Raw genomic sequence first — 25,300 nt, forward strand, 5'->3', positions numbered from 1 at the left:
GTCAAATAACGGCTTGTAACTTTGAGTAATATAGCAAAAACGAAGGTGAAAACGTCGGTTTAACGAAGGTGACGGCTGGGAGAGTGATATTTCAGTAACATTCTAGGGTTTGGAGTTATGGTTTGTTTATATAGTCAGTAGATCAACTTGTAGAATAAGAAATCCACTCGAATATTATATTGATGATGAAATCAGGTCTTGTGATCTTAAATATATCGACCAAATCATAAAGAATGAACCTAGACACTTTTCCATAGCAGATTGAACGACTTGTAGCTCAATTTTCGTGATTTAGGGTCGTTTAGGGAAAGATTTAGCATTAAACAAGAATCGAACACGATTTTGGCTGATCTGCGCCTACTCCGTGCCGCACGAAGGATTAAGGCCTCCTCCTTCACGCTGCGCGAAGAGGGGATTTTATCAACTTTTTATTTTTAGCGGTTTTAGTCCCTTAAGTTCCAAAAATGCATTTTAAGCGATTTTAAGAATTTCTAAGGGCTATTTGGCATAATTGAAAGTTAAGAAATATAAACAAAGTTAAACACAATTAATTTAATAATAAATTCATGATTTTTTTGATACGAAAGATCCGAATAATGTGCCCGAATCGGTTTAAACACAAACGAATACAAATACGAAAAATTCGAGATGTTATAATCTCCCCTACTTTAGGGAATTGCGTCCTGAAATTAAGGAAAACTAAAACATAATCATGTTATAAACAATTAAACTTTAAGGAAAAATATTTTTAAATAAAATTTCCATTTTAGCATAACACAGAACTTCTAATAGACAGAGCAACACTCCAAATGAAAATCTGATAAGGGCACTTATATATAGGATGTATCAGCGGCGTATCCACCATGTCCTTATCATCTTTTATACCATTACTCAAACTACTTTCGGTTCCAGATTATGACACACAATTGTACGTATTATGATTTCCATGCGAGGACATGAATAATTATGTTTGCGACCATAATTACTTTTATCGTCGAATGGTCCGCATAATCCGTCCCATCACGTGGATTACAAAACATTGAAAGACATAATTTTGAGAGAAAACAAAAGTTTTAAATTTAAATATAAAACCAGAAGACCATCAATGTAAAAAACATTTCTAAAAATGAACGTTCAAGTCGATTCATAAAACAGTGAAATTCCTAAACATCTTGAAAATTGAAAATTGTAAAAATATAAATCTTGAAAACATCTTTTGTTGTAAAATATAAGCAATTAACCTTGATAGATAAAACAAACTTTTATTCATGAGATAAAATGAACAAAAATTACATAATCCAACTACAAATTATCCAATACCACAAATAAATAAAGAGTCGTTACAATGCATAACTTGGAAAGACAAAAATAACTTAAGATAGAAATAACGAAAGCAACAGAAGTCTTTAGGGTCCTTCATTAGCTTTAGTTACGGTTGACTTGATTCATTTGAATTAGAGAATTTGAAGTTGTTGGATCCATAAGAACTTGAGCAGTCAAGGTAGATGGATTTGGAATAGGTTGAGCTTTAACAGATTGCAAGAGTGGGGTTTGATTAGAGTAAGTTTGGTAAACTTGAGCTTGCTGGTACGAGATTTGATAGGCTTGGGTTAAGTAGGAATGATCTTGATTGAGAGGAGCTTGCAGAATGTAAGGTTAATAGGTTTGGACTTGATGAGCATGGGTAGTGTAGTAGGGTGCGGGTATAGCTTGAGCTTGGTGAGCATCGATGAGTTGAGGACACACATTATAGAGATGATTAGGGTCTCCACAATTGTAGCAAGCACGAGTAGTAGTGAGTCTAGGAACACGAGGCACATACCGTTGTGGGACAGTTTGCGCTCCAAGCGGCGTACGACAAACATTAGGAAGGAGCCGTAATGATTGCATTGGGTGCAAAGACGACAAGAGGATTGAGCCGGGTGATGATTGTTGCAAATGAAGCATAATGGGTTTGAATAGGTATAAGGTATCTTGTTTGAGACGGTTGGATCAGGTTGTACTTGATTGATAGCATAATTTTGGCGATTGGGTTTATATTTCTTGGTGTGGTGAGAAGGGTTGTCATTGTTCGTAGTGGGCTTGGGTTCGACCTTAGCATCGGTTGAGGATTCAGTTTTGGAATTGTCAGGGGTAGGTTTAGAGTCCTTTCAAGAGAGCAACAACAAACTCCTTGATGATTCTAGCAGTCAGACAGCGATCATGAAAAACAGATGACTGACGTTGATTACAACAATGGATTCTTAGGGAAGACATTCTACAAGGACCAAAGATGAAATTTTATGGGATGATGGGTAAGTTGAGTAAATGGGTTTTTAAAAGATAATAAAGAAGTGAATTTAAATAGTGTAAAAACGTTATTATAACGTTTACGAGCTAGGAATCTAGTCGCAAATCGATACGTAAACTCGTGTTCAAACAATACGTTAATCAATACATTACTTGAAGATGAATATACATTATGGAGTCTAGAAAGATTCCGGCAGCATAACATTACAATGGTTAAATATGGCACAGATCTCTATGCTAACTAACTATGGAAGGCCTATTTATAGGCATGCCTCATTCGTTATACTATATTAACGAATAAGGCCTCTCATTCGTTAAATAGTACTAACGAATGACTTTCCATAGCCCATTCGCTAAACACACTTAGCGAATGGGTATACTTTAACGATTGAGCCACCATTCATTACACTGTAGTAACGAATGGGCTCTTACAGTAACGAATATGCCTAGTCTTTGATGAATGAGGCCTCATTAGCTAAACATGCTTAGCGAATGAGCCTTTATACATCAAGTGTAAAGACTAAACTACCCCTATCGTATTTGAACAGCTGCGGACACCAAATCCGTGGACTTACAAATAGAATTGTGCTAGTGACTTATCGTGATTTGAAGATGATTCGAGATTTACAACAATGTGAATAATTTTGAGATATTTAATTGATTAGAAAATGTTTATCTAAAAGTAAAATCCAAAAATGAAATGTTATTGGGTTGGGCTTTCCATGGTAGCTTGAGAACCCAAATTAAATAACGAAGTATATTCAATGAGTTGGTCTCCCATGAGTTTTCCATGGCAATTTGAATGGCCCAACTAAATAACGCAACATAAATTTTGTGAATTGAGCCTCCCATGAGAGTTCCATGACAATTTAAATGACCCAATTAAATAACGAGTTATAAAGCAATTGAGTTGGTCAGCCCATGAGCATTACATGGCATTTTAACTGACCAACTAAATATCGAATTAACGGATTCAAATATGAGTAATTGGAGTATCTCGTGAACCACCACGGGTGATACGTTCCAACCAAATAACAAATAAAAAACGAGTTGAGAAATTAATAGTTGGAGTGCCCATGGGTTTACATGGATTTTTCACCCAACTAAAAATTCTAAAAATAATAATAATAATAATAAAAATATAATATTGAAAATTTTTCCCGAATTTAGCCACGAACCACCGTGAATTCGGTTTTTATAAAAGGAATGTAACCGACCGGTCACGTTGACCACTTAAAGTTCCGGTCGTATGACATTTGTTCCGCTTTCGCCTATAGGATCGAGTACTGTGGTCAGGTTATCATCCTGGTAAGGAATAGCGTCTTACCTTGGGTTCTCGGAACCGTTTTGCCAAGGTCCGACTCACAGTTCTCTCCCCCTTACGGTTACTACAAGAACATGACATACTACCATACTTTAAGGTACGGGAGTAAAAAAAATTAGGGAATTCTTAAGGAATTTTCCAAAATAAAATCAATCTACTAAATTTATTAAATTATGGAATTTAAAAATATTTTGAGAGTGAGGCATGGCCTCAGAATTTGTGTGTGCACAACATTAAAAATAATAAAACAAATGAATAATCTAAGTAAGCTGTAAACACATAATAATAAGCACATAAGGCAATCAAGTAGTCACGTATAGGGTCCTAAGCATATTACTAGAACTTTTCTAACCACCTATCTTATAACCTTCGGCTTTGATACCAATCTGTCACACCCCAACCTAAGGCGGAAATGCCGAGGTGCGAACCGTGGTTCACAGTTAACAAGGTACTATCATACAATATAAAATATGGCAATATCTATTTAATTTATTTCAAATTTCAATTCAAATGCACAAATTTCCAAACACAACAAATATAACCCAAAATAAATAAATAACCCATAACAAAATAATAATGCAAATATTTCTTGATTTTTTTTCTAAGGTCTTTCTATGTGTCCTTCACCTTAGCTTCAAATCAATTGATAACCTGCATATGCGTAGAAAATATCAGAGATTTGTCAGCAACACATGCTGAGTGTTGAGTGAGATGATCCCTAGTTTCGACACTGATAATATATATATGTGTGTGTGTGTGTGTGTGTGTGTGTGTGTGTAATAAATAATAAATGCGCAAACAACATAATGTGAGTAATAATCAATCAAACCGTGAGCAAATAATGTGTTAGTTGACCGTTGTCTTGAGAATTGGGCATTGGCTACTATGACTAGCATACACATGTGATTGTCGGTTGACTATCGCCATGCAAATGGGCATTGGCTACTAAGACTATCATATAAATGTGATTGCCGGTTGACCATCGCCATGCGAACGGGCTTTGGCTACTAAAACGGCATATGATCATACTTACTGCAATATATTATGATGGAGCTCTCCGAATGCGATAAAATAAATACTTATACAAATAGCAATTAGCATTTAATTTAAATACACACAAAATTACGTTTGCGAGTTTGTGTATATATAAGATATAAAAATATGAATTAAATACGCATATGTCCCCAAAACGTTTGAAAAAAAGTACAATAAAAGGGGAATGATATCTCACTTTATTGCTTAGGCGAGTGTGCGAGAAATAAGAATAAAAACATGATTAAACGAACGAACCGCCTTTAACGTGCTGACTGAGATAAACCGAACAAACCTGAAATTTATATATAATAAACTATGATTAAAACTGAGAACATAGCCGCTGGAATCGATCCAAACGGATGTCTAGAACTCCGGTTATGAGATATTAAATGTTTAAGCGAGCTGTTACTGACCAGAATCGGAATAACGATTCGGAATTCAGGTTTTGGTCAGTAGTATTAAAATCTCGAAAAAAAATAAAAGTCTTCTGGACGGAAATTCGGTTCTGACCAGAAGTGTTAGAAATTTATTGGTCAAAGTTGTTAACCAATATGCCCTTAAACGGGTTAGAGTCAAATTGACCCATCAATTCTCCCCAATCTCAGAAATTGATTGGGGGTTATTGACAAGTGAGTAATAATGAACCATTCATCAGTTAACAACTTGCCCGGATAATGCTTGAGTTGATGGGAAATCGGAGTCAAAGGTCAGAAATCGTCAAAGTCAAACAACGACTTGTAACTTTGAGTAATATAGCAAAAACGAAGGTGAAAACGTCGGTTTAATGAAGGTGACGTCTGGGAGAGTGATATTTCAGTAACATTCTAGGGTTTGGAGTTGTGGTTTGTTTATATAGTTAGTAGATCAACTTGTAGAACAAGAAATCCACTTGAATATTATATTGACGAAATCAGGTCTTGTGATCTTAAATATATCGACCTAATCTTAAAGAATGAACCTAGACACTTTTCCGTAGCAGATTAAATGACTTGTAGCTCAATTTCATGATTTAGGGTCGTTTAGGGAAAGATTAAGCATCAAAGGAGAATCGAACACGATTTTGGCTGATCTGAGCTTGCTTCGCGCCGCGCAAAGGATTAATGCCTCCTCCTTCACACCGCACGAAGGGGGGGTTTTATCAACCTTTTATTTTTCGCAAAAGTTCCAAAAATGCATTTTAAGCCATTTTAAGTGATTTTAAGAGTTTCTAAGGACCCTATTTGGCATAATTGAAAATTAAGGAATTATAAACTAAGTAAAACACAATTAATTTAATAATAAATGCATGATTTTATTGATAGGAAAGATCCGAACAACGTACCCGAATTGGTTTAAACATAAACGAATACAAATATGAAAAATCCGAGATGTTACAAATTAGGGTTAAAATTGAAATTCCAGAAAAGCAGGGCGTCCAATAAGAAAGAGACACGTCACGCGGGAATTTCAAAGTTCAAACCAAGGGGGAGCATGCAAAACACGCACGGGCAGACAAAGCGACTGACGAGACAGGCGCCGTCTGACGTAACAGTAACCAGACCCACTTTAAGTAATATCCTATCCACATAAAAAGTTCAATTCAACTTAGTTACTACCTTGTCAAATAATTTTGCACAAGGAAGAAGCCGTGGTTGAAAGACGCGGAAGAACCCATTAAATAATACCTAAAATGGGATGTCATGCGGGACACGAAACAACAACGGTTAACAAGGATGAAGCCTGGTCCGAGAGCACCGCCATAAATAAAGGATATACTTAAAATACAGGCAATGATTTTCGACCAGGCAACACACCAGTTAAGCAATTAGTTGCAAAAAAGGAAAGGCGGCTAGATTAGAAAGAAAGGCACCAAAAGAAACAAAAATAGAATGAACATGGCACAAGCATTCACCACCTATTTATACCCATGAAAATAAATGCGGTAGATGGACAGCTGGAAACACCATGCTGCGATAACTAATAAGAGAAAGGCACGCAATGCGAGAGCATAAAAGTTAATGCACCTCCATGAAGAAACATTCATAACCACCCAGAGTAAATAAAGGTCAGATCCACACGTGCAACAACGTCACTATAGCTATAAGTCAGGAAGACAGATAGAAGCTACCTCCATAAATAACCTTCAAAAATAAAACAGCAAAGACGAAAGATAAGTCCAATGTTCCACCCGCAGAACCGATCACGGAAGAAACATTGGACTGGGGGGACTTGTGGAGGTAGGATACTAATCCACTTAGTGCGAGGAAATAACTCCTCCACGGTTGCGGAGAATCCATCGCAATATGACATATAGCCTTAAGAAATATGATTAAACATAACCATCCGCATGAAGAGTACCTTCCATGGTAAGATATATAAATCTTCCGTGGAAGTAACACTTAGTAATAAATAACAAAAAAAGTCCAGCATAAGACTTTTCGTGACAAAGCACAGTTTAGCACATGATAAGGTAGGGAAGAGCCAATCACAGGGTGAGATCCCCGGTACTACCCACGAATGCACGATGAACCAATGAGAAAAGGCCAACACTGTACCTGCCCACGACAAGGATTTTCGTACGTCAAATGTCCGACCAATTAGGAGCCATTATCATGCACAACTATAAGAATAGAAGGTTCCATTGAGTGGACATTTGACCCAATCATCTCCCTCCCTTCAGCTATAAATAGCATTTGAGGAACAACAGTAAAGGATCCACACTCTCATTCACTCGAAGAATACTCATCACTTACCACATTCATTCTCACGTCAGAGGGTGGTTACGAGAAGACCCCCTATTCCCCTTCTCATATCGAGCTCACAGTGTTCTATTTTACAGGCCAACGGTCGTCGGGGACTTGAATAACTGTCGTAGCGATCTCTGGAGAACATCAAGCTAAGCCCACTCGGGGTTTGGTTGGTGTTAATCCATTTTCGATCGAGACATTAAGCTAATCCTACCAAGGGTTAGATTAGTGTTTCTTCATATATGAGCTGGCATTCATTCTTTTCAACGAGGGTTGCTAATGATAATACCAGAGGAGAGTACCGTTAACCAAAGTCATTTTTCTCTCGTTTGAGACTTTCTCTATCTTCAAATCATACTCTACTCCCCGGGATTTAGGTTTTGACGTCGTCCTACACATTTGTGAAACTGTTGTTGGTCTTATTTCATCAACGACCACCGAACACTCCTACGGGCCTAATGGGTTGTGCAAGTAACGTATTGATGTGCCAACATTTGCCACCAGCATATGTTGTTGTTGCCAATTAATCAAGAGGACGAGTGAGAAAGTATGAAAGGTATGTTGAATCTGAGATAGATTGGTGATGGGTAGTGACAAGAATGAGAGACAGATATGTTAGAAATATTTATATGGTTTTTGACCATTTTACATTTATATGGACTAAATGTGTGTAGCCCCATAATAAAGGTATCTAATTTGATGGGAGTTAATACTTTAAAGGGTTAATCTGTAAATATGGTGGTTAAAAGGATTGTTGAGTCGTTACCCTAATTAACTGTCATCATCATATGATCGTTCATTATCCATTCATGCGATCACTCTGACAAAAATTCTCTAATACCATAATTCAATCCATCTTAAGTGAAGGGCAACGTCATCTTCATCAAACACTCAAAAGAATCAATCGTCTCCATCAAGTAAGTTTTGCAACCCATTATTTGTGGTAGATTAATTTGAGACTTGTAGTATTGGAATCATATGTTGAAATTAATCAATATGTGGTATCAGAGCCATGTGTTAATCTTCAATTAATTAATTATCATGCGAATTGTCATTCTGAAAATCATATTTTTATTTGGGTTTTTTCTTTTGCTTCGTAAAATAAAAAAATCGATTACAACTTCTGGGAAATAACTAACACATAAGTTCCTTTATTCTTTGCAAATAAAAGACAATGATTCATCATAATTTGCAACACACAAACTTTTCATGGCAAACAAAATTGATTTATAAATTTTGATAGAATGATGTTGACAGTTTGAGTTTTCTAGAAATCCACATTTGTCCTTATCTATAATTTTGAGATTTATGGAATTTTACTTCAAATATGTTTCTAGAAACTCATATGTTATGCCACCACTATAAAATTAATGTTTTGTCGATTAATTATTAGCCATGATAATTAATAAGTCTTTAAATGTTTTGCCATGGATGTTATTAGTTATTCGTCTTATGGCTACTGTATGAAGATTAACATGATTCTATGAAAACAAATAGCATCATATGGCTACTGTATGAAGATTGATTTTATTGCATATATTGTTTACATCTTATATGGCTTGTACTTCAATTGATTTGAGTAATTAAACCAACGGGAAATTACTCAAGTCAATATAAGTACTAATATTAAGCCACTTAATATACATTGTTTAAATTGTCATTCTATGAACCCAACGTGAATTGGTTTAACAATTTAAATGATAGAAATAAACATATTTGTTTCATCTTACCCAGCGGTATTCTGAAATAAATATGTTTAAGAAATGATTTAATATAACATTTTAAGTTCAATTGTTAACAAAACCAATGAGATGTTAATATTTGAACATGATGTGTAGTTTTTCTTTTTACCTATTATTTGGTGTTAGTAATAGGTCATTATTTTATATCTGATAAGTTTTATTTTGTATCCTAATTATGTTTCGTGTAGTCATAACTGAGCATAATATTTATTCTTTTCATGCATCAGCATCTACCTTACGATCAGGTTCCGGTTATTTGCACGGAATAGAACCTTTGAACGGAAATAACTTTGGTACTTGGATAGAACAAGTTAAGTTGGCATTGGGATTTATGGACCTTGATTATTATTTAAGGCATGATGCTCCTCCTCCTCTTGCTGATAATTCGACGGCAGAAGAAAAGAAAATTCATGATTGGTGGGAGCGTTCTAACAGAATGTCTCTTATGGTAATCAAGAATTCAATCTCTCATACCATTAGAGGAGCCATCCCTGATTCGGAAAATACTAAGGACTACTTAGACTTGGTTGAGGATCAATTCAAAGGTACCTCAAAAACTAATGCTGGTATCTTAATTCTTAGAATGTTAACTACCAAGTATAACGGGATTAGTGGTGTGCATGAGCATATCATGATGATGAATGACATGGCTAACCAATTGAAAACTTTAGACATGGAAATTAGTGAAGGTTTCTTAGTTCACTTCATTATGACATATCTCCCTTCTCAATTTGATCTTTTTAAGATTAACTATAATACTCAAAAAGAGAAATGGAAGATGAGCGAATTGATTGCAATGTGCGTTCAGGAAGAAGAACGCCTAAAGCTAGAAAAACATGATGTTGCTCACCTAACCACTTTTGGCTCCAAGAAGAAAAAGAGCACATTCAAAGGCAAGGGTGAAATGGGAAATAAGTCAAAACCTAAAAAGTTCTCTACCCCTGGAGAAAGTACTAGCATAGCTAAAGGCACTCCTAAATGTTGTTTCTGTCACAAGAAAGTACCTTATCAAAAGGATTGTCCAAAGTTTATGGAATGGCTAGCGAAAAAAGGTATTGCCCTAAATCTTATGATTCATGAATCATTTAATATTAATGTTCCCTGTAATACATGGTGGTTTGACTCTGGTTCCACTGTACACATTTCTAATTCTTTACAGGGATTCCATACAATGAGGAAGCTGGGAAGAAACCAACGGACGGTTAAAGTGGAAATGGCTTGGTTTCTGAAGTGGAAGGCGTGTGGACTCTTTCTTTAGTTCTGGAAGGAGGCTTCATTTTAAATTTACCTGAAACTTTATATGTACCAACTATTACTAGAAACTTAGTTCCTAAACTAGATCGTGACGGATATGTATTTACATTAGGAAATGGTAAATGTATTATTAGTTTCAATTCCCGCAATGTTGGTTATGGTCTATTAGAAGATGGTGATGTTTATAAATTACGTTTAGATCATAATTTTTTGGAATCCCTATTATCTTATAATGTAGAAGAAAACTTCGTATGTAAAAAGAGGAAAAGAATTAAAGAGACTTCATCTAAATTGTGGCACCAAAGAATAGGCCATATTTCACGAGAAAGAATGAATCGACTCGTGAAAAATGAAGTACTACCAAAACTAGACTTTTCCGATTTTGAAGAAAAATGTGTTAAAATGTATTAAAGGAAAAATGACCAAGAAAAATAAGAAAGGTTCCACTAGAAGTACAGGATTACTTGATTATATCCATACCGACATATGTGGTCCTTTTCTTACGGGTATTGGAGGGCATAAGTCGTTTATTACTTTTATTGATGACTATTTGCGTTATATGTACTTGTATTTAATCCATAAGGAATCTGAAAGTTTAGAAACTTTTAAAACCTTTAAGGCTGAGACCGGAAAATAAAGGTTGTAAGATCAGATAGGGGTGGGGAATACTGCGGCCGACACACCGATGTTGGACAAAGCCCGGGGCCTTTTTATGAATTTTGTAAGAATCACGGTATAATAAATCACTATACCATGCCCGGGACTGCTCAACAAAATGGTGTAGCTAAAAGGCGTAATCGTACTCTTATGGATATGGTACGTAGTATGTTGGCTAATTGTGATCTCCCTTTATTTCTTTGGACTGGGGCATTAAAAACAGCCGTCCACATACTTAATCGGGTTCCTTCTAAGTCTGTCCCCAAGACTCCATTTGAACTTTGGACGGAAAGGAAACCTAATTTAAATTATTTTAAGGTGTGGGGATGTTCGGCTAAAGCTAAACTGTATAATCCACATTCCAATAAGTTAGATATGAAAACTGTTAGTTGCTCTTTTATTGGATATCCCGAACGTTCTAAAGGATACCGATTTTATTGTCCTTCTCATTCTATCAGAATTGTTGAGACTAGACATGCTGAATTTCTTGAGTTTACAAATTTGAGTGGGAGTGAAGGTGGTTGGAAAATAAATCTTTAAGTGGAAACTGAAGAGGCACCATTCAATGACATACCGGTGCCCATTAGTTAGCCACTTGAACCACCTAACGATTTGCCGGTTTCTCATAATACTAATGTTACTAACACTGAGAATCCATCTACATCAAATCCATTAACATCTCAAGAGGTAAATGAACAAGAGACTTAAGAACCGCCATTAAGAAGGTCTTCTCGGCCTAGGCGACCCATAGTTTATGATGACTTTATGACTTACCTTCATGAGACTGACTTTGAGTTGGATAAAATAAATGATCCAACTACTTTCAAAGAAGCCATGAATTGTGACCAATCAGCTAAATGGTTGAGTGCCATGGAAGATGAGTTGAACTCAATGAAAATAAATAATGTTTGGGCACGTACTGAATTACCAAAAGGTGCTAAGCCTGTAGGTTGTAAGTGGGTCTATAAAACTAAATTAGACCCTAATGGAAACATTGAACGTTATAAAGCACGTTTGGTTGCAAAAGGATATACTCAAAGAGAGGGAATTAACTATCAGGAGACGTTTTCTCCTGTGTCAAGAAAGGACTCTCTAAGAATAGTTATGGCCTTGGTAGCACATTTTGACTTAGAATTACATCAAATGGATGTTAAAACTGCATTCTTAAACGGAGATTTGCATGAAGATGTTATGAAACAACCTGAAGGTTTTAAGCCTAAAGGCAAAGAACACTTGGTATGCAAATTAAATAAGTCAATTTATGGGTTAAAACAAGCGTCTAGACAATGGTACATCAAATTTGATGAAGTAATGAAAAGACATCATTTCATTAAAAACCAAGTAGATCAGTGTGTTTATATTAAGATGAGTGGGAGTAGATTCATCATACTTGTGTTGTATGTTGATGACATATTATTAGCAAGTAATAACTTAGACATGTTGCATGAATCCAAAAGATTTTTATCTGCTAATTTTGACATGAAAGATCTCGGTGAAGCCTCTTATGTGATTGGCATAGAAATCCATCGAAATCGATGCATTGGGACATTAGGACTTTCTCAAAAGGCATACATTGAGCGGATACTTAAAAAATTTAATATGGAACATTGCACTCCCACTCCCACTGTAGCGCCTGTAGTTAAGGGTGATAGTTTTGGGTTTTATCAGTGCCCTAAATCAGAGGTAGAACTCGAACAAATGAGACTCCTCCCATATGCTTCTGTTGTAGGAAGCTTAATGTATGCTCAAGTATGTACTCGTCCCGATATCGCATACATGACTAGCATGCTAGGCAGGTATCAAACAAATCCTGGCCTAGATAACTGGAAAGCTACTAAAAAGGTGTTGCGATATTTACAAGGGACAAAAGAGTATAAGTTAACTTATAGAAGGTCAGATGATCTTGAACTCATAGGCAATACCGACTCTGATTTTGCGAAGTGTAAGGATGACAAAAAGTCTACTTCGGGATACATTTTTATGCTATCAGGTGGGCCCATTTCATGGAAGAGTCAAAAACAACAATTGACTACTACATCGACAATGATGGCAGAATATGTTGCGTGTTATAATGCCACGTGCCAAGCGATGATTCTAAGAAATCTTATTAAGGGACTCAAAATTGTTTCTTCCATACAGAGGCCTATAAGAATGTATTGTGATAATAGTGCAGCCGTGAGTTTTTCAAACAGTAACAGCTCAAGTGGTGCTGGACTATATCTCAACACAAAGTACTTGTTTGTGCGAGAGCGAGTGGCAGACCAAAGTGTTATTGTTGAATATATTAGCACACATGACATGTTAGTGGATCCACTTACTAAAGGTCTACCGCCCAAAATATTCAATGATCATGTAACTAATATGGGCTTTAGGCGAGACCTTTTATGAATGTCATGTAAACAATGTAAACACGTTTAAGATACTATCTTCTTACTCTCAAATGTAAAGTTTGTCTATATATATTTCTTAATATATGTGCACCATAATGTTTATTTTAGACAAACATATTCTTTACCACCTAACCTATAAATTTGAAGATGATATCATCATCATAATTGATAGGGGTCTTTGCATTAATAATAATGCAACTGACTATATCAATTTGTTTTGATATTATCATAAGAAGGTTTAACGAAATTATCTAATTTTATTACTTGGCCAATTAGTATTATTTTACATGTATATATAGTACACACATATATAAATGTTTAGTAAAAATGGTCCAGCAGCCAAGTGGGAGAATGTTAGAAATATTTATATGGCTTTTGACCATTTTACATTTATATGGACTAAATATGTGTAGCCCCATAATAAAGGTATCTAATTTGATGGGAGTTAATACTTTAAGGGCTTAATATGTAAATATGGTGGTTAAAAGGATTGTTGAATCGTTGCCCTAATTAACTGTCATCATCATACGATCATTCATCATCCATTCATGCGATCTCTCTGACAAAAATTCTCTAACACCATAATTCAATTCATCTTATGTGAAGGGCAATTAGACTCTTAATCTTGATCATCATCATGGCATCATCTTCATCAAACACTCAAAAGAATCAATCGTCTCCATCAAGTAAGTTTTACAATCCATTATTTGTGGTAGATTAATTTGGGACTTGTAGTATTGGTATCATATAATGAAATTAATCAACAAGATAATGATGGGCTTAATGGAATATGATTATATGACGGACAAGCGGTCAAAGGAACGGAAGTATAATTCTATAAAGACTATCTTAAAATAAATATATATTGTACAAGTCTGTTTATTATGAGCTGGGTTGGAACTTTCATTCCTTCACTAACATTAAGCCCAATCTATGGACATTAGTAGACCATTTCTTATTAAATAGTTTAAGGTAAATATAATAACATGTTGACGTTGTAAGATTGTGAGAATTTTGTTTAGGTAAACTACTATTTATTAAAAAAAAGGCCCTTAAACTTATACTATATTAATATTGAAACATTTCTAAAATCATATAATATTGTTTTTATTCAAAATGTATTCAACAGATATCTCAAAACACACGTTTTAAAACACACTCTATATTTAAAATAAAACGTGGAAACAAGAATGACTTCCCAAAGTAGAAATAAGTGTCACACATTGAAATTTAAAGCCATTCTACTACAAAATGTAAGTAAACATGATGTTGAAAACAGTTTAGAAGAAAACTAAAATATTGGATAATCCTTTAGATTTTTTTTTAAGAAAAAGGAAAGAAAAAGATAGATCGCCATATGGAGAATTTGAAGAGATAAATGGGAATGCACCTTATAATTTATATAGATCCCTATATGAAGAGTTTTGGGCCTCCTGATTTTACCAAACAACCAAGGCGATTTTCCCTACCGTTGGTGACCAATGTGAGCTATGAACAGGTTGTAAGTGGTTAAGATACCCGTTGTAGGTATGACAGTTAAACAACATTAGTAATAGTTATTTATGGTAGTCGTGTGTAACATCCTAGACGCATCTCACATCGTCTAAATACATAAGAAATAACCTTTTAGGCGAAATGGTTGTGGATGAGAGAACAACTCCATAATCAAGCGTGCTTGGATGGGAGACCTTTAGGGAAGTTTTCGCCCAGACAACCAACAAATGACATGAGTTTCTTGTTGGCATCCTTAAGTTTACTAGAATCATCTTGTACGTTAAGATCACCCTTAGACAACCGGACATCTTGCAAAGTGTAGGGCGAGTGCAACCCTAATAGATGAGTGTGTGTTAAGTGTTATGCCAGCCGCCAACATAAAAAAGTTGAAAAATGAAGGGTTTTTTTTAAGAGAAATTTTAAATCTAATGTGGTATGCTGAGATGAAGATTTGTAAGTCTTAACATTACAAATGCTCTAAAATTTTATACTCTGCTATAATAACTTAAATGACAATAAAGGGACCTCTTGGCATTCTTGTCGGGATGATATATGAATAATGAAGACCATCAATGCCAATTAGTACATATATAAGGTGGCAATAATTTGATATTGATCAAAGCATATTATCTAATGAGGCACACATATAGGTTGTCAAATTAAAGTTAGTTCAAATGAGCCGGCATCACCTATGGTCTTCATTAATCACTCTCACCTAGTTGTCTCGATTAAAACTGTTTTCGTTGTCAACCTGCTAGCTCCATCACCACAGATATCACAACCGCCACCACCAAAACACTCATAGTAACTATCCCAACCACCTCACCAACCCCCTTGCCACATTTGTTGGCAACACCTCTAGCTCCTCGTCTTCGCTATCATAACCTTGTTGTCGTCTTCTCCCCCCACATCAACACCGTCACGCTGAGAAAACGTTGTCTTCACCACCTCCCCTACCAGCCCACCACCACCTATCACTGCCAGCCATCAATAAAAAAAAAAAAAACTAGTGAACCAATTCTAATTCATTTGTTTTTTTGTCTTTCTAAAATGCCAACTTTTATAAAACAATTCGTTTCAATCCAGTACCCGACCCTGACCCGCATATTTTCAATATGAACCTAGTATAACTATTTGACCAGGAACTTAACCCGATCCACCTATGTTTATCCCAACTGTTTTATCATGCTTACCTACCTATACATATGTACATACAACATTTATGAAGCTATTATCTAGACTCAAGTTCCTTCTATGAGTTCTCCATGTCCTCCTTCCAGAACCACATAAACCCTTTATTCATCCTTTAATAATATTATTATTATAATCACCCATCGACACATGTATCCTCGCTAAGCAATCCAACTACGCTTACTCACTCACATACCAACTCTCTGTTCACACTTCATACTTCCTCCCCAAGAAAAAAAAAAAACCTAACTAACAACAATAACAATTGAATCATTCAACCTTTAAACCCTACTCCACCGTACAGCACAATCAATTCACAATAATTGAACAGCTCACCGCCATGACCGACGATCAAACTACTCAAATTCCGACGTTAGACCTCAATCAACTGAACGTGTTATCGGTGCTAGGCCGCGGTGGCAGAGGCGTTGTCTTTCTAATCCGATCCAATGGAGAATTATTAGCTTTAAAGACGATTTTGAAACCGGATTGTGGTGAGTTTAAGCAGGTTAAGTTAGAGCAGGAGGTTTTGCGATTAATGCAGCATCCGTTGCTTCCGAAGCTCCGCGGCTTTGTATCCACTGACAATATCGTCGGTTACGCCATTGATTATTGTCCTGGGGGTGATCTCAATCAGCTTCAGAAGAAACAGACGGACAGAATGTTTTCAGACGATGTAATCAGGTGAATTTTGTTAATACAGTTGTTCATAACTTTATATGCTTAATTTCAGAATTCTGTATCCGATTTGTGCATTTAGGTTTAATGCAGCTGAATTAGTGAATATTATCACACATGAACTGTTAAACATGTAGTTTAGATGCTTAATTTGAGAATTCTGTATTCAATTTGCCTAGAATTAGTTCATATTTCAATGCTTAATTTGAGAATTCTGTATTCATATTTAAATTATGAAATTAGTGGACAATATCATGGTGCGGTTACGCTAGGTGCTTAATTTGAGAATTGTGTATTCAATTTGTGAATTTAGGTTTTACGCATCGGAATTAGTAATCGCATTGGAGTATCTTCACGGATTAGGCATTGTTTACCGTGATTTGAAGCCGGAAAACGTGATGATTCAGGAAAACGGTCACATAATGCTTATCGATTTCGATCTATCCACAAAACCATCAACAAAAATACCTAAATCAGACTCTCAAACACCGCAAACGACGCCGTTTTTGAACTCTGATCTAAACAACACAAATCGCATACATCCTGAGTCGGTTTATAACTCCGAGTCACACTCGGTTTCAAAATCAAACTCGTTCGTCGGAACGGAAGAGTACATTGCACCGGAGATGTTAACCGGCACCGGACACGACTTCTCAATCGACTGGTGGTGCTATGGCGTCGTTTTGCACGAGATGTTGTACGGAAAGACGCCGTTTAAAGGAGTTAACAGAAAAGAGACGTTTAAGAATATTCTGTCAAAGTCGCCGGAGCTCGTCGGAGAGCCGACGGCGTTGAGGGATTTGATCGGAAAACTGCTGGTGAAGGATCCGAAACGGAGGTTAACGGTGGCGGAGATCAAGGGCCACGATTTCTTCACGGGAGTTGACTGGGAGGGGATCCTGTACGTCGTTAGACCACCGTTTGTACCTGCACCGTTGGATGAGGAGCAGGGTATGGATGTAAATAAGATTGATGTTGAGGCTTTTGTTCAAGGGGTGTTTAAAGTCAATGACGACGTCCAAGAGGTTGAAGAGTTTACGAAATTTTGACAAATATTATTATTAAATTTATAATTAATTATATAGTCTTTCAATTATAAGTATAAAATTAAGTTATGTTTTTCTTTTTCTTTTTTTTCTTTATTTTTCAAAATTTGTTGCATTTCTATAATGACAACAATTTCATAGTGAATTTTATTTGTGTAGACCTTAATATTGGTTTTATTCGTATCTAATTTAAATCATCATCGACAAAGAAGAAGTATCATACATGAGTAAAATAAATATATATTTTGATTAAATGTGTGATTTATTTCTAACGTAACTATATAAATATGAAAGAATTACAGAATCCATTATTTACGTTTGGTATTGCTTTCATGTTACTTTCAAGCTAAAAATGTAATCTAAAATTAGTGACAAAAGTAAAGGATGAAAAATTCATATATTTGTCAGGTTTTTGTGATATATTTGTATGCATATTTTTAATAGAAAAATACACCTACACATTGGTTAATAATGATGCAACTCTCCGATCTAGTGCCTCAATATTAATTAATTTGGGATGTGTGGATAAAGGATATAATACAATAATCCTTTATTCTACATTAAGTACGTGACACTTCCAACCGATAGATTTTCAAAACCCAAAATCACAATTACACTCATTTCTTCGTCACTCTCCCTCAATCCGTCTCCACCACCCCTCACCGACACCAGCACACCTCCTTCATCTTTGCTTGCCGGCGCCATCAACACTCTTCGTCACCATCGCCGCCGTCGACAACGTTTAAGTTTTCCCTAAAATTATTTGCTCATATATCAAAACGTTTTAATACGTTCTGGTTTGATAAAACGTTCTGGTTTATCTGGCTTATAAAATTGATTTCTTCTTATAAGTTTTGATAAAACGTTCTATTAATACATTTTAGTTTGAAATAAAATTGATGTATTCTTATACGTTTTAATAAAACGTTCTTTTAATACGTTCTGGTTTGAAATAAAATTGATTTTTTTATACGTTTTGATAAAACGTTCTGTTTTATTTGCAGGTAGCAAACATTTTTAGGGTTAGATAATTAACTCAATTAGTTTGATATCGATCTGCAAATTAGTTTAATACTGATCGACGGTTGAATTATATTGATATGGATGGACGCTCGATGAATCAATTGATGAATTAGATCATAGAATTAAATTTAAGTTATTTACAATTATGCCACCACGTGAAATTGAAATCAACGTTCAAAAAGCTCGCGTACCTAATGTATGATAATCAATTATTGTACGTTAACCTACCCTGGAATGTGTGAAATGTGCAATGTTTTTCCATAATTCCATATATGCCTTACGTAGCATATCTTTATAAAGTTCTCCCTTTAACTAACTGCTTTGAAACGGAAATAAAGGATCTTTTTGTTAAAAGTGATTGAAGAATTATGTCCATCACCTAAGCATTAGATAGAGGACGATAAGTGTTGGTGGTTAACCGTTTAAAGCATTAAGCAATTAAGAAGACAAAGACAAGGAAAACGACATTACACAAGATTTGCTAGTTTATATAATGATTTTATTAAACATTTATATAATAGATCCTCATAATTAGTTGATTATAACAAATATATAGATCAAAATTCTTAAATTATTTTATATCTTTAAATTTCTCATGTAATAGTTGAATTGAAGAGCGGTTTGCTATAAGGATACTTTTTTTTCTGTTTCCTTTTGGACGTCGTTTGCAATCACACACTAATAAGCGGATAAATCTTTATGAAACGAGATGTTAAACTGATTCACCCAAGCAAGAGGAAACCCGTCACCGTTAGAAAACCCCATTGAGTTAGGTTTAAGTTTTTGACCTTTAGATCCCAAGTCTTAATCATCACCCATATACCATTGGACCAGAAAGCCAACAGATGTTTTAACTAATAAATTCTAATTTATTAAATTATGAAACTATGGTGGATTTGTAAAACTTATTTTACCAGGTTCATAATTTTTCCTTTTCAGTTTTTACCTTCAAGTTGGAATTTTTATAGGTCAGGCCACCGAAATGTTTTTCTAATAACTTTCTGGGTTTTCTTAGTATAAGTAAATGATTTTCCACATGATTTATTGGCCATGACTTTTTAAGTCGTTTTCTTTTTTCTCTTTCAAATGGTCATCATGACTATTAAATTTTGTCTTTAAAATAGGTATTGTCTATGCACATTTAAGTAATTGTTGACTAATGGTTTAAAACTTTTACTAGCATGGTTATCAATCTTACACATCTTTCGTCTTCAACACCAGATAGATTATTTACAAAGGCTATTGTTCGAAACCACGGATCACTTATCTGTACGTCCTCATGAGTCCTAGACGATGGTTAATTATTAAAAAGCTACAGGGTCATGATATTTTGAAAACTGAAAAGTGATGCGGGTAGGTCCGTCACTTGCACTTAGTAGGATGGCTAAACTTTACCAATATCTGACCTGCGTGGAGGTTTTCCTCATCTTTTTAGAGATTTCTAAGAGTTTAGGATAAGTTAACCTTTGAACGTGGTAGATAATAGGTTGAAGTTTTGCTTCCTCTTTCGTGATTGTGCGGGTAGGACCGTCACTTGCACTTAGTAGGATGGCTAAACTTTACCTACATCTAACCTGCGTGTAGGTTTTCCTCGTCCTTTTATTAGAAATTCTCTGTTTTGAATAAGTTAACCGTTCGACGCGCGGTTGTCAATAGGTTCGGTTTCCTCTCATGATTTGTGCTGTTAGGACCGGCACTTTCATTTAGTTGGATGACCAAAGTTTACCTATGACTGACCTGCGTGAAGGTTTGCCGTTTTTTGGGTTTATGCGGGTTTTGCCGCCTTCCCCACGCAACGACTTTCCACGTAATTATGCGGTGAAAACCGGCATATCCGTGTTGAATAAATTAACCGTTCGACGTGCGGTTGTTAATAGGTTAGTGTTCAGTTTCCTCTATCATGATTCATGCGGATAGACCGGCACTTTCATTTAGTGGGATGACTGAACTTTACCCTTCAACTGACCTGCGTGAAGGTTTGCCGTTTTTTGGGTTTATGCGGGTTTTGCCGCCTTCCCCATGCAACGACTTTCACACTTATGTATGCGGTGAAAACCGGCGTCAGTGTTGATAGTTCATAAAGTATAAATGTAAAATCATCAGCGTCGATTTTCTAAGGAGAATCATTTCCATTAGAAGTGGCTCTGGGCCTTTTCTTTACAAATTTGGAATTGATCTACATGCAAACTGTGTAATTGAGCTCCCTTCCCTGTTGTTGGGATGGGAGTGCCATCGAGCCGATATGCACCTGGTTCGGGATCTCGTTGTTTGCGCAGTATGTAGTCTCCAACATTGAAGCTGCAATTTTATTCGTGTTTTCCCCAACTGGGGTTCTACACGCATCAGCCTGCTCAGCGTTCATTGCGCCACGAGGTGCGCAAGCGTCCCATCTCTGACAAATGCTTCGACCATGTCCTTTACGTCTATGCATTCTTCAGTGTTGTGGCCTTTTGTCCTGTGAAAGTCACAGTATTTGCTCCGATCAGCATTGTGACGATGTCGGATTATTGGAGCTACAGGGCCATGGGAGCTCCTCAGTGGCGAATATCTCGGTGACGCTTTTGGTGAGTGGCGTCCATCTGGAGTTCTGGTTTGACTGTACGTTATCCCTTCCGCCTAACCGATGTTGCAAGCCGGATGAGGTGTCAAAGTTTACCCTTGACTGCCAAATGCCTAGCTTCCGCTTTTTGTTTAGTCGGGTGGTAAGGACGTTGTTTTCTCTTGTTTTCTGGGTGTAGAGGTTTGTGCTCTGGGGGAGATCTCTACCCAGTTGCTTCTCCGTTTCCGCAAAGCGTTTTGCTGCTGTCATGATGGCATCCCATGTGGATGGCATGCCATCTTTACCCGTTAAGGTGCGGATGAGCTCTGGGTCGTTCGCGCCCTGGATGAAAGCAGCGCAAACAAGATCTTCGCTGATATTACCCAGACTTAGCTTCTTTGAGTTGAAGCGAGTGATGAAGTCTAGCAAAGATTCATCTTCCTCTCGAATGCATTTGAGGATTGTCCATTGCTCTTCGGTATACTTTCTTTGTTGGCTGAAGTGTTGGACAATTGTTTGGCACTTTTTGGGGCAATTGCTTCCGCAATGTCCCTTGCAAATTTGGACGTTCCCGCATTTGCAACAGTTGGTCTAAATGTTTTGGAGAAGTCACGTGGGCTTCCACCTGGGTTTTTTGGTTTGAAGGCTTCCCCAAAACGCCTTCTCGGTTGGGAGTCCGTTTCTTTACGCTTCCCTTTCGCCTTATGACGAGGGTTTGCGTCTCTATCGGATTCCTCCGAATCATCGTCCAAGTATTCTTCGAATTCGTCAGCCTGTTGGACGGAACGCAAGCGTTCGTCCAACTCAGCTTGGAATTCCTTCTGACGTGCCTCCGCCCATGCCTTAACTTCATCGAGTGTTTGGCGGGGGAGCCTTGTTCGTTTCTCTAACTGGGTATCGGTGAATCCCAGTGAGCGATTATTTACTGCACTTGCCCCAGCTTGGGTAACTGGGGTAGTGTTCGTAAAATTTACTTCACTTGCCCCGGCTTGGGTAACCGAGGTAGTGTTTGTAAAGACTGTGTAGCCGGTATTCCACCAGTAGCTGGGGTTGTGGTTACCGGAGTTTCTTTAACCATCTTTCCAGAAGTTTGAAAAAACTGAAAAGAAATGTTCTAGCTTTTATGCACGGATGGCGCCAATGAAGAAACACTAACTGGACCCCGGACAGATTACGGATAACCTGGGGGTTAGATAGATGTTTCCCACGAGGGGTTAGACCCGGCAAAGATGGTTCTTCTGATAACCTGCAAAACAGACACCGTGAGCTCGTCACTAAGAAGGGGGGGGGGTTCCTCCTTGTGACCACCCTCCGGCGTGAGAATCAGACTAGATTGCTCTTGAATATAAATGTATATTAAGAGATTGCTAGAGCAGATATCAGGTATAATATGTAATACGAGATAGTATATGATGATAATATGATAAGATGAGATGATCATACCATTTGGGGTATTTATAGCCGAAGGTAGGTTTCCAAGGAGGTGTAGCCGGCTGAATAGTATTCCTGTTCTACCAACTGTGGCCTACGCACGTGCCATGCTTGTAGTTGGTGGGTAGGCAGCGGCTGACAGTGAGCAGGCCTGCTGTGTACTATTCCTTTTCCACCAACTGCCGGCTATGCACGTGGTATGACAGGAGTTGGTGAGTATGCAGCGGCTAATAGTGACATACAGTACAAGAGCATGCTGCTCGCCATACTGTTGTCAATGAGCTGTCGTATCTTTGGTCAGATCTTTTGCCCATACCTCGTCAGGTACTGTACAGAAGATCTTCTCGTATCGTACGGACTGGCTTATTTGGGCGGGAGTATTCCCCCTCCCGCCTTTGTGCGGGATTGTTCCCGGCTTTGCTCATTCCTTCAGGTGACAACTGAATTATTGAGAGCTAAGTGCCTTGTGCGTGTAGCCTTGCTGCGCGGGTGGCCTTCCCTGATGGCTTGTATCCGCAGCTGCGGGAACAGGCAGAGTACTTCACCATTGGGAGGCATTTCCTGCGGGAACAGCTTGCGTACTGCGCGTAAGGACGTCACGTCTCTGAGCATGGTGGGTCCTGCGGATCCAGTTGGTTCCTGCGCTGACGTCTCTCTTCAAGGTGAGTCTTTCGGGTCCAACTGGGCTCTGCTGGGACCTACCTCTTCAAGTATACTTTAACGATGTATTAGTTTAAATAAAGTTATACACAACGATATATAATATTTATATTGTGTGATGTGGATATTGCAGATTTAGTACAACCTTTTAAATCAATCTGTGTAGCACTATTTCTTTGATGTGGATATTGCAGATTAAATACTCGTGTTTTAGTCCAACATGTTCATGTGTGATGTGTTTTTAAGATTAATGGTTGATGTGTTATTGTTAACGACCTCATAAATTGGCCAAGTTTTGAACCACTTTTTACACCACTAGAATCATGCCAACTCTGCACTCTTGGGTCGATGCAAGTTTCCTAACAACCCCTAACTTTATTTGGTGACAAGGATACTATTTACCTTAAGATTATAGTACAGTTTATAATGTGAAGAATATTTCATGAACGCTATGATAATATGAATTACAAAACTTGCATTCTGAAAATTCTATATTAGATGTGAAGGTTATCAATTACATAACGTAGGCTGACATCACTATGACAATGGCATTTAACACTCTAGATGAAGAAAGTGGCATCTTCCATTGTTCGAGTAAACAAGATAATCATTTAAATCAACTGATACTGAAACTGTGATGATGTATTAGTTGTTGTTTACTGAGCATTCCCAACTCATCCCCTAAAATTATGTGATGAGGGTTTGTAAATTATAGGATGAGGTTGTGAGTGTAAATTATAGGGTGGAGAAAGAAAAGATAATGATTTTTTATAAATTTGAGGAAAATGTAGTGATTTTTTTGAAATTATAGGCTGGTGAGAGAAAACTGTAATGAAAAAGGTATAAAGAAATATTATTTAATTAAACAGAAGAGAAAAATATAGTGTTTTTTAGTGTAATTATATGATATGTATAGATATAGTTGATCTTATTTTAGTTCTTTAGACTTTAGTTCTTAACATTCCTTTTGTGTCTTTAGTTTCTTGATAGTCTCTTTGTCATCTTTAGTGGTTCAAGAATTAATATTTGCGTCTTTAGTCATTTGTCAAAAATAGGAAATCAATTCTTTGCATTCTTGATTAATTCAAGACTTTCTTTGATAAAATACTGTTTACAATAATTAGTTTTGTTCTTGGTTCAGCTGTTCTTATCATAAACAAGAAAAATTCCATAGAGCGTTGTTTCATTCACGTCGTTTCGTTTCATATGTTTTTTTTCCTTTTGAAACGACGGAATGGTATCATCGAGAAACTAATAACTAGCAAAGAAGACTTGCAAAAGATAATCAATTAGGACTAGAGATAGCAAAAATTTAAATTAAGTCTGTACCATAAGATCCAATTTGTATCATTCGTTTTGACCCATTTCTTAACTAGAGGAATGCACTTGCCTTTGGTCCTTCACTCGACAACTTCAATTATTGAAGTTTTTTTTTCTTTTGTTATTTCAAACTTTTTAAATGAATCATAAGGCAATCAAGGATATAGCTTGAAAAATTTTCTAGGGGTACTGGATATCCCTAATGATATCCAAATGAATATTGCTTAACTGGAATACCTTTCAATATCCCGCTATTTGTATGAATAGAAGTTATGGTTTTTCTTTTTTTCTTTTTTTCTTTTTTTTTTCTAACAAGGGCAAGCTTGAATAGAAAACACACCCAGTTAGAAAATCCTAACTAGGGACAAAACCAAAACAACATGATAGGTAACGGGTTTTCAAGCCACGTTATCCAATTCAGATGAAATATACCTTTACGAGGCGAGAACCACAAAAAAGAAATCGACATAATTGAATCAAACAGAGTATCTTTAGAGTCAA

General features: G+C 36.6%; 1 protein-coding gene across 1 annotated transcript; it reads left to right on the plus strand.

Annotated features, from left to right (window-relative positions):
- Positions 1 to 16,419: 16,419 nt before the first annotated feature.
- On the plus strand, positions 16,420 to 17,829 carry LOC143635108 (serine/threonine-protein kinase OXI1-like). Its single transcript, XM_077103004.1, has 2 exons — positions 16,420 to 16,786; positions 17,094 to 17,829. The coding sequence occupies exons 1-2, from the start codon at positions 16,443 to 16,445 to the stop codon at positions 17,827 to 17,829; spliced, it is 1,080 nt and encodes a 359-aa protein (XP_076959119.1). The 5' UTR covers positions 16,420 to 16,442.
- Positions 17,830 to 25,300: the final 7,471 nt, after the last annotated feature.

Source organism: Bidens hawaiensis, unplaced genomic scaffold (genome assembly GCF_021521415.1).
Source record: "Bidens hawaiensis isolate Kalapana, Puna unplaced genomic scaffold, B.hawaiensis_p1.1 tig00007411_1, whole genome shotgun sequence".
In the NCBI taxonomy this organism is placed as follows: Eukaryota; Viridiplantae; Streptophyta; class Magnoliopsida; order Asterales; family Asteraceae; genus Bidens; species Bidens hawaiensis.